The 13,812-nt window shown below is 43.8% G+C and overlaps 1 protein-coding gene across 1 annotated transcript in view; it reads right to left on the bottom strand.

Annotated features, from left to right (window-relative positions):
- Nucleotides 1-12,740: 12,740 nt before the first annotated feature.
- Nucleotides 12,741-13,812, bottom strand: part of usp54b (ubiquitin specific peptidase 54b) — a 67,802-nt gene continuing 66,730 nt past the window's right edge. Inside the window, exon 20 of the mRNA XM_008300407.1 lies at nt 12,741-12,889. Coding sequence (XP_008298629.1) covers nt 12,803-12,889 — 87 coding nt within the window. The 3' untranslated portion in view covers nt 12,741-12,802. The remainder of the gene's footprint in view (nt 12,890-13,812) is intronic.

The following is a 13,812-nucleotide window of genomic DNA, read 5'->3' as shown; positions in this document are numbered from 1 at the left end:
CCAGGCGTCTCCTCTGCCGCAACCGAGCTCCAACCTGTAGCTCACAGTGTCAGCATGCAGCCCTCAGCCTCCGAACCATCAGTCAGTCACCTACCAAACCACACACCGCATTTAGAGGCACCCAGCATCACTCTCCGCTGGATTTCCACTTCAACTATTCACCTGCTGCAGCCTCTCCTTCCCTGAATTCCCCTCCTGGATTCATCCTCAATACTACTAAGAATGTTTACCATAAAGCCCTCACACTCTCCTTCACAGAAATCTCATTATCTATAACCACAGACAGGCAGGAAGGTAGGTAATTTGATGGATAACCAAATAATTTTATATGCACAGTAAGTAAAAAGAAATACGCCAATGTCAAGCTCAGCAAAAGCTTGTTGACTGATTTCTTTAAACATCCCAACTGTCCGAGGTGCGATGCATTCACAGCAGAGACGGGTTTCGCCTCAAGCATCGATATAAAGATGAATGCAGCAAGCAATGACAACGCTATTAGTTGGCAATGGAGCTGAACCGAAGCCTCGAGACGGGGTTTTATGGTCAGTGCCGTCTTTTCAGTTGGAGCCAGCACCTTCTGAATATGGGAGGGGTGTAAAACCTGGTTCAAGTACCATTAGCTTGGTACCAAGCTAATGCGTCATACAGCATCATCAGTATGTAAGCTGACAGGCAAAGCGCTTTGAGCTCATTATGTTAAATGTTTTAAAAATCGGAAATTAAAATTGGAAACCATTAAGAAAATAAATGTCTGCAGACCGAAAATCCCCCAAGGCTCTGTTATTACAATTAACCGAAGAACAAGCTGTAATTACAGTGACCCAAAAAGCTGATAACAACCTAACGAAGCCCAAAACCGCCTGTAGAAAATGTATCGTCTATTACTTCACCAACAAATGACGAAAAAATTTTAGTTCATGTAATACAAGTTAATCAAAACAAGGCACCAAGCAGCCAACTGAAAAATGAAGCCAGTGAAGAAATGGCAAAACTGCAGTTCCTCAAATGGCCACTTGAGGCCGACTCCAAAAGAATCCTCTAAGATCTCCATTGTTAAATATTGTTTACAACCTATTTTCCAGCTAATTTCCCGATTCATGACAACTGTACAGGGAGTGAATTCTTGTATAATTTACCTGTTTCGATTGTATTAAAGCTTAAAGTGGCAAAAACCCTCATCAGGAAACCTACGGGTGACGCCAACGCCAAAGTTTTGTCCGTCTTTATATCCAGTCTCAGCCAAGTTACCACAAAAATACATTCCTATACAACTAAACTGCATCCTCAGTTACACTTTGAGGGGAACTTAAACCAGTTTCATAATAGACGTCACCTGTGCCATGGTGGGAAAGGAGGCCAGAACGTTTGCATTAGGATGCTGGAGGGCCGGATGGTGACATAAACCAGGCACCACACTCCCAACCAGAAGAACAGAGTTTACATCCCATGATAGACAATGTTTACTTTCAGGTTTCAAGTGTAACTACGTGGTTAGGTTTAGAAAAACGTCATGCTTTGGTAGACACTTCTATATGTTTGAAACCAAAATGACTTGGCTGGGGTTTGGAAAAAACCAGAGGGTCGAGTCCCACTCAGCATAAAATATGATTGGTTGGCAGAATCAGAACACCACTAAAGCAACTAATCAAATGCTGAAAATGTGTTGATTAGAGATATATTTGTGATACAAGCAATCGTAATCCAACAGAAAACACATTTCTGTCAAGACGGCAGTTTAGTTTTATAGGAATGTCATTGGTGCAGACTGGATTGATGGTCTATGTGTGCAACTCAAGTTCATCGCTGAATGACTCTCCTGCTCTGCTTTGTCCAAAACGCTTGTTAATCACTCAGGACCAGACATCAACCAAGCCTCTAAATATATATGTCTTTGAAGCCCAGTCGCTAGTTCAATATGGAAATATCTTCCAAATGAGCACCAGCACAATGACTAGAAGTAGTGAATGTCGCTAATGACATCATTTCTGTGGGTAAAAAAACTTTGTTGCTTTGCCGGAGGGAGGTTTTTTTTGATGGGAGTCTATTGAAGTCATTGATATTTTGGAGCGGGCCCCTAGTGGCTCTCGGGGGTATTGCACATTATTTTGGCTTCAGTTTCAAGCTGTAGCTGAAACCACTTGTTCCAGTTGATTCGTTCAAGTGACGAAGCTCTCTAGCAGCTCTAACTGGACAGTTAGAGGTTCTGCCTGAGTCAGGGGACCACACGTGTCACTCTGCGTGATGTGGTTCAGATTTTGTGGCTGTATTACCAGCATGTTTTGATCTGGGTTTTCAGTCTTATCCCGGGATTCTTGTAGCTTATTCATTTTCAAAAGGGATTTTCTGTTTCGTGGACTCTTCCATCTGGAGTTTGCACTATGTAAGATCTGGGATCAGCGCTTCTTCTTTTAACTTCCACAGGAGCCCAGCCTCCCTCTTGGCATGTTATGTCTACAGCAGAAAGCTTCTCAAATGGTTTTTTTCCACCATGTCTTTGACAGGTTACTGTATTTGCTGTCATCTGCTTTTGTCCTGCGGGAATCTGTTCTCGGGCACTTTACCATCAGGAGCTACGTTTCCCCACCCGTCACTGCCATCTCCATGTGTTTTGTGTTTTCTATAGCATGAGTGAGACATTTTAAATTTAAGTCGACTGCAGGAAGCACGGGCTTCTGTGGCAAAATCCACACCACTCGGACAATTTGTATCTACTCAGCAGCGTGGCTCGAGGGAAGGCGGTTTCTGCCCGCTGTGATCAATCCACCCCTCGAGTCCAGGCGGAAATGTCTCAAAAGCTTTTAGGTGGATTGCCGTGAAATTTTGTACAAAGATTTGTGGTCTCCAGAGGATAAATCCTGCTGACTAAGGTGATCCTCTGACTTTCTTAGAGCGCCAGAGGCTGACATTTTTGGCTTTTAGTAAAATGTCTTGACAACTAGACTTAGCACTTAACTCAAAGCACCTGTGAATGCAGCCTGACACCTAGCAAGACTTGATGTTTGTTGAATCTGTTGCTTAGTTTAGACTCAGAGCATTGTTGGATTTCATCACAGCTCTTTGCCGTGTCGTGAAAAGTATGCTTTTAGTTGCATCATCGTTGTCGAGCTCCGAGTGTCATTTCTCAGAAATCTCTCCTGCAGCAACTTTTTATGGTAGCAAGTTGGTATGCTTTTTTTGTTTCATCCATTTTATTCTGCTTATCCAAAGTTGTGTCACAATGGCTGCAGGCTGAACAGGGCATTCCAGACGTCCCTCTCTACGCCAGTGTTTCTCCTCATGGGGGATTCCAAGGCGTCACTAGTTCGGACAAAATATGTAAACCCTCCAGCAGGCTCTCCTCCGTGTTGGATGTGCCCAGAGAAAGAAGGACATCCTAATTAGTTGCCCAAACCACCTCATCTGGCTCTTTTTCACATGATCGAACACCAGATATCTGAGCTGCTCATCCTATCTTTGAGGCCGACCCCAGCCACCCTACATAGGAAACTCATTTCAGCCACTGCGACCTCATCCTTTCGGTCAATATCCAGACCTCATGATCGTATGTGAGAGTTTGAACAGTGATGGACCGGTGATGGGAGCTTCTGGTTCAGCTCCTTCTGCACCACAACGGTTTGGTAAAATGCCTGCGTTAGTGTTGACTAATCGATCGATGCAGCTCACTCCATTTTCCTGCAAACCGTGAACAAGACTCCCAGTCACGTCTCTGTTGTATGCAGATGACTTGGCTCTGTTGTTTAATAGACTGAGTTGGTTTGCAGTTTGAGGCTGTGGTTCTGGTGCTTTGCTCCGTTTGGGTTTTTAAGTTTTTAAAGTTCGTATTTTAACGCTGCAGTTTGTTGCACATTATATATTAAACAGTTTCTGCCCGGTGTTTGTAGCTCCCATGATTATTTTTCTGTTTTCTTATAAAGTAAATGTACGTGCATCACCAGAGTTTTGCTTCTGTATAATAAATTCTTGAGGAAAAGGTGAGCGCACACCAGAAAATAATATCTGCAGTGAATTTTATTAACTTTGTGTCCGCCCTGGAAGAGTTACGGTCGTCTTAAAGCTCTCTCTTGGGTACCGCCATGATGTTGTGGGAAAAAAGTCGTCTTTAGTGGACAGGTTCTTCTGGGCTTTAGGTCACAGAGTCAAAAAGTGATGCTTCATAGAGCACTTTGTTGGCTTTAACTTCATCAGGGCTGAGGTAAGTGTTGTCAAATTTTTAAACATTCTGGACACTGATGTGTTTTTGCATCTTTATTTGGCGTTTTACTGGCTTAATGTTTTTAATTTCATTAGTCTTTTGGTGCTACGTCTGTCTTTGTTCAGCGTAAAGCTTGCAGCATTATGTTCAAAGCACCAACCAGGAAAAGGTAAAAATCAGAGCCTGTGATCAGAATAGGCCGGTCTGATAAATAAATATACATGCTGCATTGGATCCCGCAGAGAACTGGTTCAACAAAAGTGAAACGTAGGGAGTCCACATAAGAGTTTTACTTCAATCAAATGAAATCTATTAAGACTAAACACCCAGAAGTGACTGAATGTGTGCTGTGGAGCTGCTGAAGGTGCAAAACAATATTGATGTCAGGTGGATGGAAGACAGAGTGAACATGTGTCAGCTTTTATAACAGGGGAGGCCCAGGTGAAGCGCATTAGCCGAGGACGCTCCCATGTCAGCCAGCTGCCCTGAAGATAGAGGGATGATCCTCACTGAGTCAAATAACTGCAACAAGATTAATGTTTCAAAATCATCACGTTTACCTTTGAAGTCTAGAGATCTGCCCGGGTCTCTCTGATGCCTTCATAGCCACTCCCACCATTTCTGTTATTTTTTTGGACCATTAACTAAAAGAGATCGTTTTCCTCCACAGTTTGTGGCCCCAAAGTGACGCTGAATGAATGCAATCAAACACTTTCCGCCTCAGTAGCTGCTGTGTCAAGCACTTTGAAGAAAGTCCCTCCACAGCTTTTTATCACTTTGTAGTTGTCCTGGATGTTTGTGTAGAGGTCTGACTCAGTCTTAAAGAGTCTCTTCGTTGTCTGTGTGCTTTCATAAATATGACTCGTGTTCCTTCAATCTTGCATGCAGTGTGCTGGTGTGTCACTTTACCTGTTTGTATGCTCTCGCCAAAGCAAGAACACGTATTGTGTTTCAGCCTTCATCCGTCTGACCTCTGCTTCGGTCGTCCTTCGTCGTCTTCAGCTGTGCTTTGAATGTAATGCTTACATGCTGGTACACACTGCACTACAATGCCATTTCATTTGAGTGTCTGGATTCTGAGTGTGTGAATTTGTCAGCTATACGGTGCCCCCCGACAAATCTAACAAAAGCTGGCAACTAAACGAACTCACGAAATTATTATTAGTGCCCGGAGTCTTAATTTACTCCTCTCTCTTGAGTGAACTGCTAAGTAGCGAATGAGTGAAAGATGGAGTGATTTTGGACTCAGCCACAGAAAATGACAGCTTCTGCCCTTTCAGCAAAATGCCAACACGTGTCTGCTTTCTGGTGCCAACGATCTCTGGCTGCTGCAACAGAATGAGCGGCTCTCATTTACTGGTGACAAAGGAGGAGATGTGATAGAGGTGCAAAGACCTGATGAGCAAAACCCTGGACAAAACAAAGCAGACTGCTGGGTTCCTGTGTTTGACAGTCGGTACTGAAGTGACTATTTTAAAACAGTGAAAATGAAGTCTAGCTCAAACTGAATCAGGACAGCTGAGTCTGACAAGCCACACCTGGAGATGATGAAGACCAGCTGACAGTCAAGAATTTGAAGCTGATAATGTGCAGCTGAAGATGATGAAAGTTTTCTCCCCTGACAAGGTAGAGCTGAGCCTGACAGGCTGAGACTGAGATGTCCTAAACCTGATCCATAGTAAAGCTGGTCTTATCAGCAGTAACCTCCACTGAGTGTCACTTTTTAATAGATCCCCTCCAGACATGTTCAAAGGTGGATTAAAAACGACTCTGGAAAACTTGTGACTGACAGGCTTCCTCTGCTGAAAACCTTGCAAACTACTGACAAATCTTTTCTCAATGAAAAATTTAAAAATGCATGAATTTGCAGATGTATTTCATGAGCTTCCTGGTGGCCGAATGGTTCAGGTGCATCACTACAACGGTTGCATGTTTAAACCCTCTGCATGCTTTTTTTCCTGCATTGCTGTGGTGATCCTGTGATAGACTGGTTACCTGTCCAGGGTATCAGCTGGGATAGAGTCCAGCCCCCCACAACCCTAGTGAGGATTAAGCGGTGTATAGATGATGGATGGATGGATGCTGTGGTGATCTTACCCAATGCTGATGACATTTGTAAGTCATCCACTTCTCTTAGCGACATCCATCCATCCATCCATCATCTATACACCTTAATCCTCACTAGGGGGGCTGGAGTCTATCCCAGCTGACTCAGGGTGAAGGCAGGTTCACCTGGACAGGTAACCAGTCTATCACAGGGCTACACTTAGAGACAGACAACCAAGCACACTCACATTCACACCTACGGACAATTTAGAATCACCAATTAACCTCAGCATGTTTCTGGACTGTGGGAGGAAGCCGGAGATCCTGGAGAGAACCCACGCTGCACGGGGAGAACATGGAGACTCAGAAAGATCCCGGGTGTCCTCACTGAACCGACAACTTTCTAGCTGTGAGGCATCGATGCTAACCACTGAGCCACCGTGCAACAGACTCTTAGCGACATGTAATTAATAAAATAAACCCACGAATCATAATCTAATAACGACGCCTCTGCAACATCAAATTCACACAACTCTGTGTGTCCTGCAGCTTCACACACATCTCGACTGACCTTCACGTCTCTCTGCTGACATTAAAAGAACGTATTGCTCATATGTGGGACATTATGGAGGCTCTTATTGTGCATCTGCCAACAAAGAAAGAGCCGCACTGGCACTGAGTGCATCTTTATCATAATTTTGCGTGTCGCTCTGGGCTTCCAGGTCCTCGTCAGTCTTTGTTGAAATCTCCTGCAATCTGCTGAAGTGATGCCCGTGAACCAAAGTTAATAGGACGGCTGCGAGCTTTGCGTTTTAGCGAGTGCCATTTTATTGTTATCGCCGTATACATCCTGTCGACACACATCCTGTCGCTTGAAGAAGAGGTGAGAGAGGAACAATAAAAAATAAAAAATAACTGCACTCAGCGACAAGAGAGCAGAAAAACATAAATGCACACACATAAAAGGACCATTAAATGTACTCTGTATGTAGCAGGGAGAGGTTCATGTGAGAGGTAATGGCTATTGATTCATCACCTTTTCTCCGCTCTGCAGGGATTCCTCTGTATCCCCCCAACTCAAACTCAATCAAACTATTGTCTGCTCCACTGGAAAGAGAAACTTTGGCAACAAAAGGCCGTCTGTTATTGCAAAGTGCGTATTTGTAGGTTGTTTATGAGTGACGACAGCGTCGATATTTCTGTGAATGAGTGGGAGTGACTGATTGAGCCGTATGAAGGGATGCGGTCACTGTGCGTCACTGCTTACATCTAGTGGTGGGCGAGCAAACTGCACACTGGGCTGATGTTCTGTAGCTGTGACTTTAAGCAGGATATTCACACAGCTGTTAATGTGTGAAACACTTGTGTTTATGTTCATTTACAGCCTGAAACTGAATAAATGTCTCTTGTGCGGTTGTATAGGAAAAGGCTGCACAGAATGGCTCCTGTTCTGCATGCTGTTTTATCATGTCAAAGCACCGGTCAGTGATTTACCTGCAACAATATCAGCTGTGAAACCCAGATACACGGCCTGTGCCAGACATATTTCTGTAGAGCTTTCGCCCCACAGAAAGGAAAATAAATCATTTGACATATAGAGGTTTGGGTTCTCCAGGAAAATGCCACAAAAATCTGATCAAAGGCACAAGAGTGGGAACACAGATGGATGCAGAAAGATCTCTGGCAGGGTTTGCATGTCCACGGTAACACTGCTGCTGTAGCCAACATGCACAACAAAATAATGGTATCTAAATAATTCAGGAACCTAAATAATAGTATATTTTTCTGGTTTAGTATTCCCAAAACAGATCCACCACCTATCCCAAACTATTGTTTAAAATCTAATTGTGTATCTCAGCATATTATACAGGATGTATATTTCAGATGCATCTCCTTTCTCATCCACTTTGCATAACTTTAACTTAAGTGAACTCAACAAAAAATTTGCCCCTAAAAACTTGTAAACATTTATTTCTTGTGACTGCTCAGTGCATTGATATGGGTTCTTACATTAACTTACATTCAGTATAAATAAAATAACACTCTTAGTGTGTCTTAAATACGTGTTCAGTCGTGGTTGTTTCAGCCTGAAACTATTGCAGTTGTGAGGATTTTCTTTTGCCTGTAAACGATGTCTGCACATTTGGGTGTTGTCCAGTCCTGTCCTGCAGTTTCTACCATGTTGACATCACTGGGTTGCCAAACTATATGCTAATTGGACAAGTAAATATTTAATTTCAATATTTGATCTTGTAGAAAAAAAAGCCAGAGCGGATACACAACTGATTCTGATTAATGTTAAGTGCAAAAATAAACCATATTTACACTAAACTCTGCATCAGCTTAAGGACAATTGTGAACTTTTTGTGAATATTCTTAATTTCTGTTACTTCATACAGCTACTTTCCTGCAATTTACAGGCAGATGTTGTGCTTTTTATTCCTCTACATTTATCTGCTAACTTAATTTTGTAGGTAATTTGCAAGTTTACTGAACAATACTTATTTTTTCTTTGCATGTTTTTGCTCCTGTGTCAGCAACATGTTCCAGGGCTGATTGTGCCCCACAGAACTGTGTTTTCTCAGTCGATATGCTGCAATATTCTGACATTTCAAGCAATTTTTTTGGTTATGAACAAATGAGTTTGAGTTTAATAAATCACATAAATAGTTTTGGGTTTTTTTTTTACATTAAAGGGATTTTTTTTCTCCTTATGTTGAATAAACCCCTAAAAACTCATCTGTTTATCAAAGCTATACATTTAGATTATAATTGTTTCCATTAAAATAATCCCTTCTGCTTTAAAAAGTCTTGTAACTCTACGCTATTGCTTCTTCTAGAATCTTCATTTCTATAGAGACCCCGCCTCGCTGCAGCTCAAGCACACCAGCTCACTGACAACTTTGTTCAAATGCTGCAAAACAACAAATTGTATTACTGGAGTAATTCAGTCGAACATGCTTGAGCTGGATTCTGAAGAAGAATAACAATACAGAGGCCTGCAAGGTGACCGGATTGGTTGCTTCGTTCTAGAAATGGAAACATCCAAACGGTTCCACTTCTAGAAATGCTTAGCCAAGGCGTCGACTGCTTATTTCTCTCATGATGTGTCTTCTAGCAAATTAAAAACACCACTTGAACATGCTAACAAGGTAAAAAAAAAAAAAAAAACTGATTGGGTGCTTTTGGGACTGGCCTGTACAAGGGCACTTCAAGAAGTTTTCGGTTTCATCAGAAAAAGTCAGAACAAAAACTGTTCTTGCATTTTTTTTCAAAATAATCTTCTATAACTTTAATGCACTTGGTCCACCGATGTTCAAGCTTCACCGTCCTTTAGCCAAACAAGGTTGCATCTTGAGCCTCCTGGTACTCCTCAACATGCATGCATGACCTCTTCATCACAAAACAGCAACCACGCAGGTGAAATTTCCGTTTGGGAAACAGAAGTCAGGCGGTGCAGGTCTGGTGAGTAACAGTTCAAAGCCACATCTGGCTGCTTCTGCCACCTGCATTGTGTGGACGGCTGCCGGAAGCAACAGCAGAAAGACCGAAGCTTCCTCTTCTTTTTTCTCTTCAAACATTTGAAATTTTGAAGAAAGCCCCAAAATGGGAGTTGAGTCGCTTGTTTCCCAGTGAGGCCGAGGACTTTTTAGAGTGAAAGTCTTGTTCCTTAAAAAGGTAGATGTCTTCTTTTTTTTCCCGTGTTTCCAGAAAGGGTGGCTCGGTGGTTAGCACCGTTGCCTCACAGCTAGAAGGTCGCCAGTTGGGACACCTGGGATCTTCCTGCATGGAGTCTCCATGTTCTCCCCGTGCAGCGTGGGTTCTCTCTGGGTTCTCCGGCTTCCTCCCACAGTCCAGAAACATGTTGAGGTTAATTGGTGATTGTAAATTGTCCGTAGGTGTGAATGTGAGTGTGCTTGGTTGTCTGTCTCTAAGTGTAGCCCTGTGATAGACTGGTTACCTGTCCAGGTGAACCTGCCTTCACCCTGAGTCAGCTGGGATAGACTAGTGAGGATGTAGATGATGGATGGATGGATGTTTCCAGAAACAAAATGATGAAGCAGACGTGTTACGGTGGTTACGCCCCCTGTGGGAGTGCATTGGTAATAACTTTATTGCAAAAATACAGGTTCCCTCTTTCCCCGAGCAACACCACCCCAGAACTGACACACACAATCTACACACACCCACAAATAAACCTTCTTCTTCTTCATCATCGTCTCTCCGCCCTCCTCTTCCTCTCGGTCGTCTCCGACCGCCGCGCCAACTCGCAGCAAAAACACACAACTCGCATCCTTTGGTTTACATTCATTCGTTCTCTTTCGCCCTCTTTCGACCTCCTTGTTGCTCTCTTTTTGCATTCCATTGGTTGAAAACATTAGCAGTAGATGCAGAACAACAAAGTTCACCAGCAGCATTAAAACATGAGATCATCTCCTCCTCCTCCTCCTCCTCCTCCGCCTCCTCCTCCGAGTCGCCTCCGAGTCTCTGCCAGAGTCCGTGAGAGCGCCGGCGGGTGGGTGTGTCTGCCTCCTGACTGTCTCTGATACAAGGATTGTGAGGGAAGGTTGATTTGCATAGCGGACTCATGCGCTACAATTGGCTACATTCTCCCACATCCAGAACCCAAAAAAAACCAAAACAAACGAACAAACGACAAAACAACGAAACCCAAACGAAAAAATCAAAAACTGTTAAATACGCTCTCTGAGTTAAGTGCCAACCTTTGGTTTAGTCATCAATCAACATCAGTAAATTCTCGAAGGACTTTACATTGGCCGTTTGTTGTATAAGGACGTCGTTAATTTATACGAGATTTAATAGAATAAAGCATATAATAAACTCTACACATGTCAGAATGCTACTCAGTAAAGGGGGGGAGTGATTTAAGTCTGTGTGATAACGTCATACAACTGAGGAATGGTTGACATCTCTGAAGAAGATAGCTCACTGGCTGAAAATATACCTCTAATACATATATATCATATAAAGCATATTCATATTAGACATGTCACTGTCTCAGGCTGAAGATGAGCTGTTTTTTTTTCTTTTTTTTTTCTTTTTTTTTCTATTCACATCTGAGGTCTCGAAACCAGTTTCAGTGGGAGGGAGAGAGAGAGAAAAAGAAAAAAAATTAAATTTATAAGTGCCACTGAAGTTCACCTGAGGCCTTGAAGTTTAAAACAAACGCCGTCGACTTCTCTCCAGCTGCTTCTCGGTCTAATAGCCTTCGGAAAGTGCACTTCTGCCGAGAAAAAAACCTTTGCAAAGTGCACTTGAGTCATCTGCTTCCATTGATAAAGCCTCAGAGAAAGGGTTTTTCTAACCTACATTCTCTCGCTCGCTCACTCTCGACTTTCCTCCCCTGCTGGCCTACTTGTGGTGCTACCGTTTCCCCGTTTGGAACAAAGAAAAGTCAAGAATTAAGAAAGACAGCGAGGAGGAAAGATAGAAAAGAAAAGAACCAGAAGGAAAGAAGGAAGCAGAGAGAGAGAAAAAAAAAAAAGAAGAAAAAGAAAGAAAGAAAGCGCTTTTCTTGTTTAATCTCCCGGTAGAAACGGGAGAGCTGTCATTAGGTTCGGCGAGCGGTTTGGGGGGCGGAAACTCCAGCTAGACACTTGTGAAGTGCACTCCACTCCTATTTGAAATGCAGACATGAGGAAGTACCACTTTTAGTTTATCAATATTCGTTAATTATCATTATCAACATTCCATAAGGTCTTATTAATTAACATACAGGTTTCATACATGAGTTTTCTGTACATGACTTTTAGTTATTAGAGAGTTCAGTCTCGGCGGGTTTACTGTGCGCACACACAGGAAGAAAACTCGGAAAGAAAAAGAAAAAAAAAAAGAGAGAAAACATATGGCTGTCCATCGGAAACAGACCCAGTTCAGCTACGTGTGCGTCCATCAGGAAATGCCCGTGAAGAAAGAGGAAGAGGCGTGGCTACTTGGTTGGAGTCTCCCCCTGAGCTGAGGGGTCCCGTGGAGTCCGCTGAGATCCAGTCAGACCCGGCCGGCGAGCGTCGCCTTTCTGACTGCACGGGAAGGGGGGTAGGGGGACAAAAACCCTCGGATAAAAACCCAGGGGGAGACGAGAAACAACAGTCCCGGGAAGTAAAAGGGGGGAAAAGGTTGAGGTTGTAGTTGGGGGTCAGAGTGACTGCATAGACAGAATAGTAGGTGGAGGGGAAGGGGAGGGGAGGGAAGGAGGGAGGAAAGAGGGAGGAAGGCAAGGAGGGGCGAAGCAGGGTGCTGCAGGCGGGAGGGAAGGAGGGAGGAAAGAGGGAGGAAGGCAAGGAGGGGCGAAGCAGGGTGCTGCAGGCGCTGAGGGAGGCTCTACGTCGGTGCAGATGTGCATGTGTGCGTGCATGTGTTTGCGTGTGCATGTCGTTTTGAGGGAGGAGGAGGAAGAACGGGACAAGGAGTCGAGTCGATCCTCCTGAGCCGATCCCAGGTCCGCCAAGGCGAGGCTGTCGGGGGGGAGGGGAGGGGGAGGGGAGCGGGAGGGGGGGACGCCGGCGCTGCTGCCCCACGTGGAGGTGGAGGCGGTGGGACGTTCTAGTGAAGCACAGCAGGACTCTGGTCCGAAGACAGCTTGACCCCCGTCAGACACAGCCAGAAGCTCCCTGCGCCGCCCGACAGCTCCTGGACAACAGAGGGCGGGTGGACGAGCAGGAAGGTGAGTCGCAGACATTTAGAGGATGGTACTGACACTCAGGTTTCATAGTTGTGTTGAGGTAGACGACGGTTCTCACTCATTAAACATCAATTTGAGCTATCTACGCACGTTCACAGATGTGTTTTAAACCTGAGATTTAACCCTCTGAACCCCAAAACTTGCTTTAAAAAAAAAAAAAATCATTAAAATTACTAAATTTGTCCGGAATGGTGGAATTTTTCAGCTTTCCAACTGTCCTTAAACTGCTCATTTGTCACTATATCAGAAACATTTGCCAAATCTCAGCTGAAGTTTCTTTAAAAAGATTATTCTGGGCATCCCTATAGGTCACCTAGCTGAGCGGGCGACCCCTGAACAGGGGCTATAGGTCCCTGATGCAGCGGTCGTGGGTTCGACTCCCGCTCACGACCCTTTGCTGCAGGTCTCTCCACTTTCCTGTCTGTCTCTACTGCTCTAAATAAAGGCAAAAAGCCCCCCAAAATATATTCCTTTATTATTCTACATGATGCATTTAAAAACCGGATTCTGCAGCTGATAAAGCATCAGCGACTCGGCTGAACTGCAGGCTGTGTTTATTTGCACCGAGCCGCATGGAAATGAATAAAAAATGCAAGTAGTTAAATATCTACAGTATTTAAAGCCACCATGTATTTGTGGTAATGGCAAAAAAAATGACATGTTGATTACAAAGAAAAGAAACGTAACTGTAATTTTGTTGATGACTTATGGCATTTCGTCAAACTTCACAGAAGACGTATTTTAGTTTTCCCCTTTACTACGGAGGTGCACGGTTTTATATCGCAGTGAAAAAGTGAGTGAAAATGTGACGGGGGGGCAAGCAAACTGCTCAGAGTTCAGAGGGTTAAAGAGCACAAAGCCTGCAAACACA

Source organism: Stegastes partitus, unplaced genomic scaffold (genome assembly GCF_000690725.1).
Source record: "Stegastes partitus isolate 25-593 unplaced genomic scaffold, Stegastes_partitus-1.0.2 Scaffold1536, whole genome shotgun sequence".
Classification (NCBI taxonomy): Eukaryota; Metazoa; Chordata; class Actinopteri; family Pomacentridae; genus Stegastes; species Stegastes partitus.
This window is presented reverse-complemented; position numbering and strand designations above follow the sequence as displayed.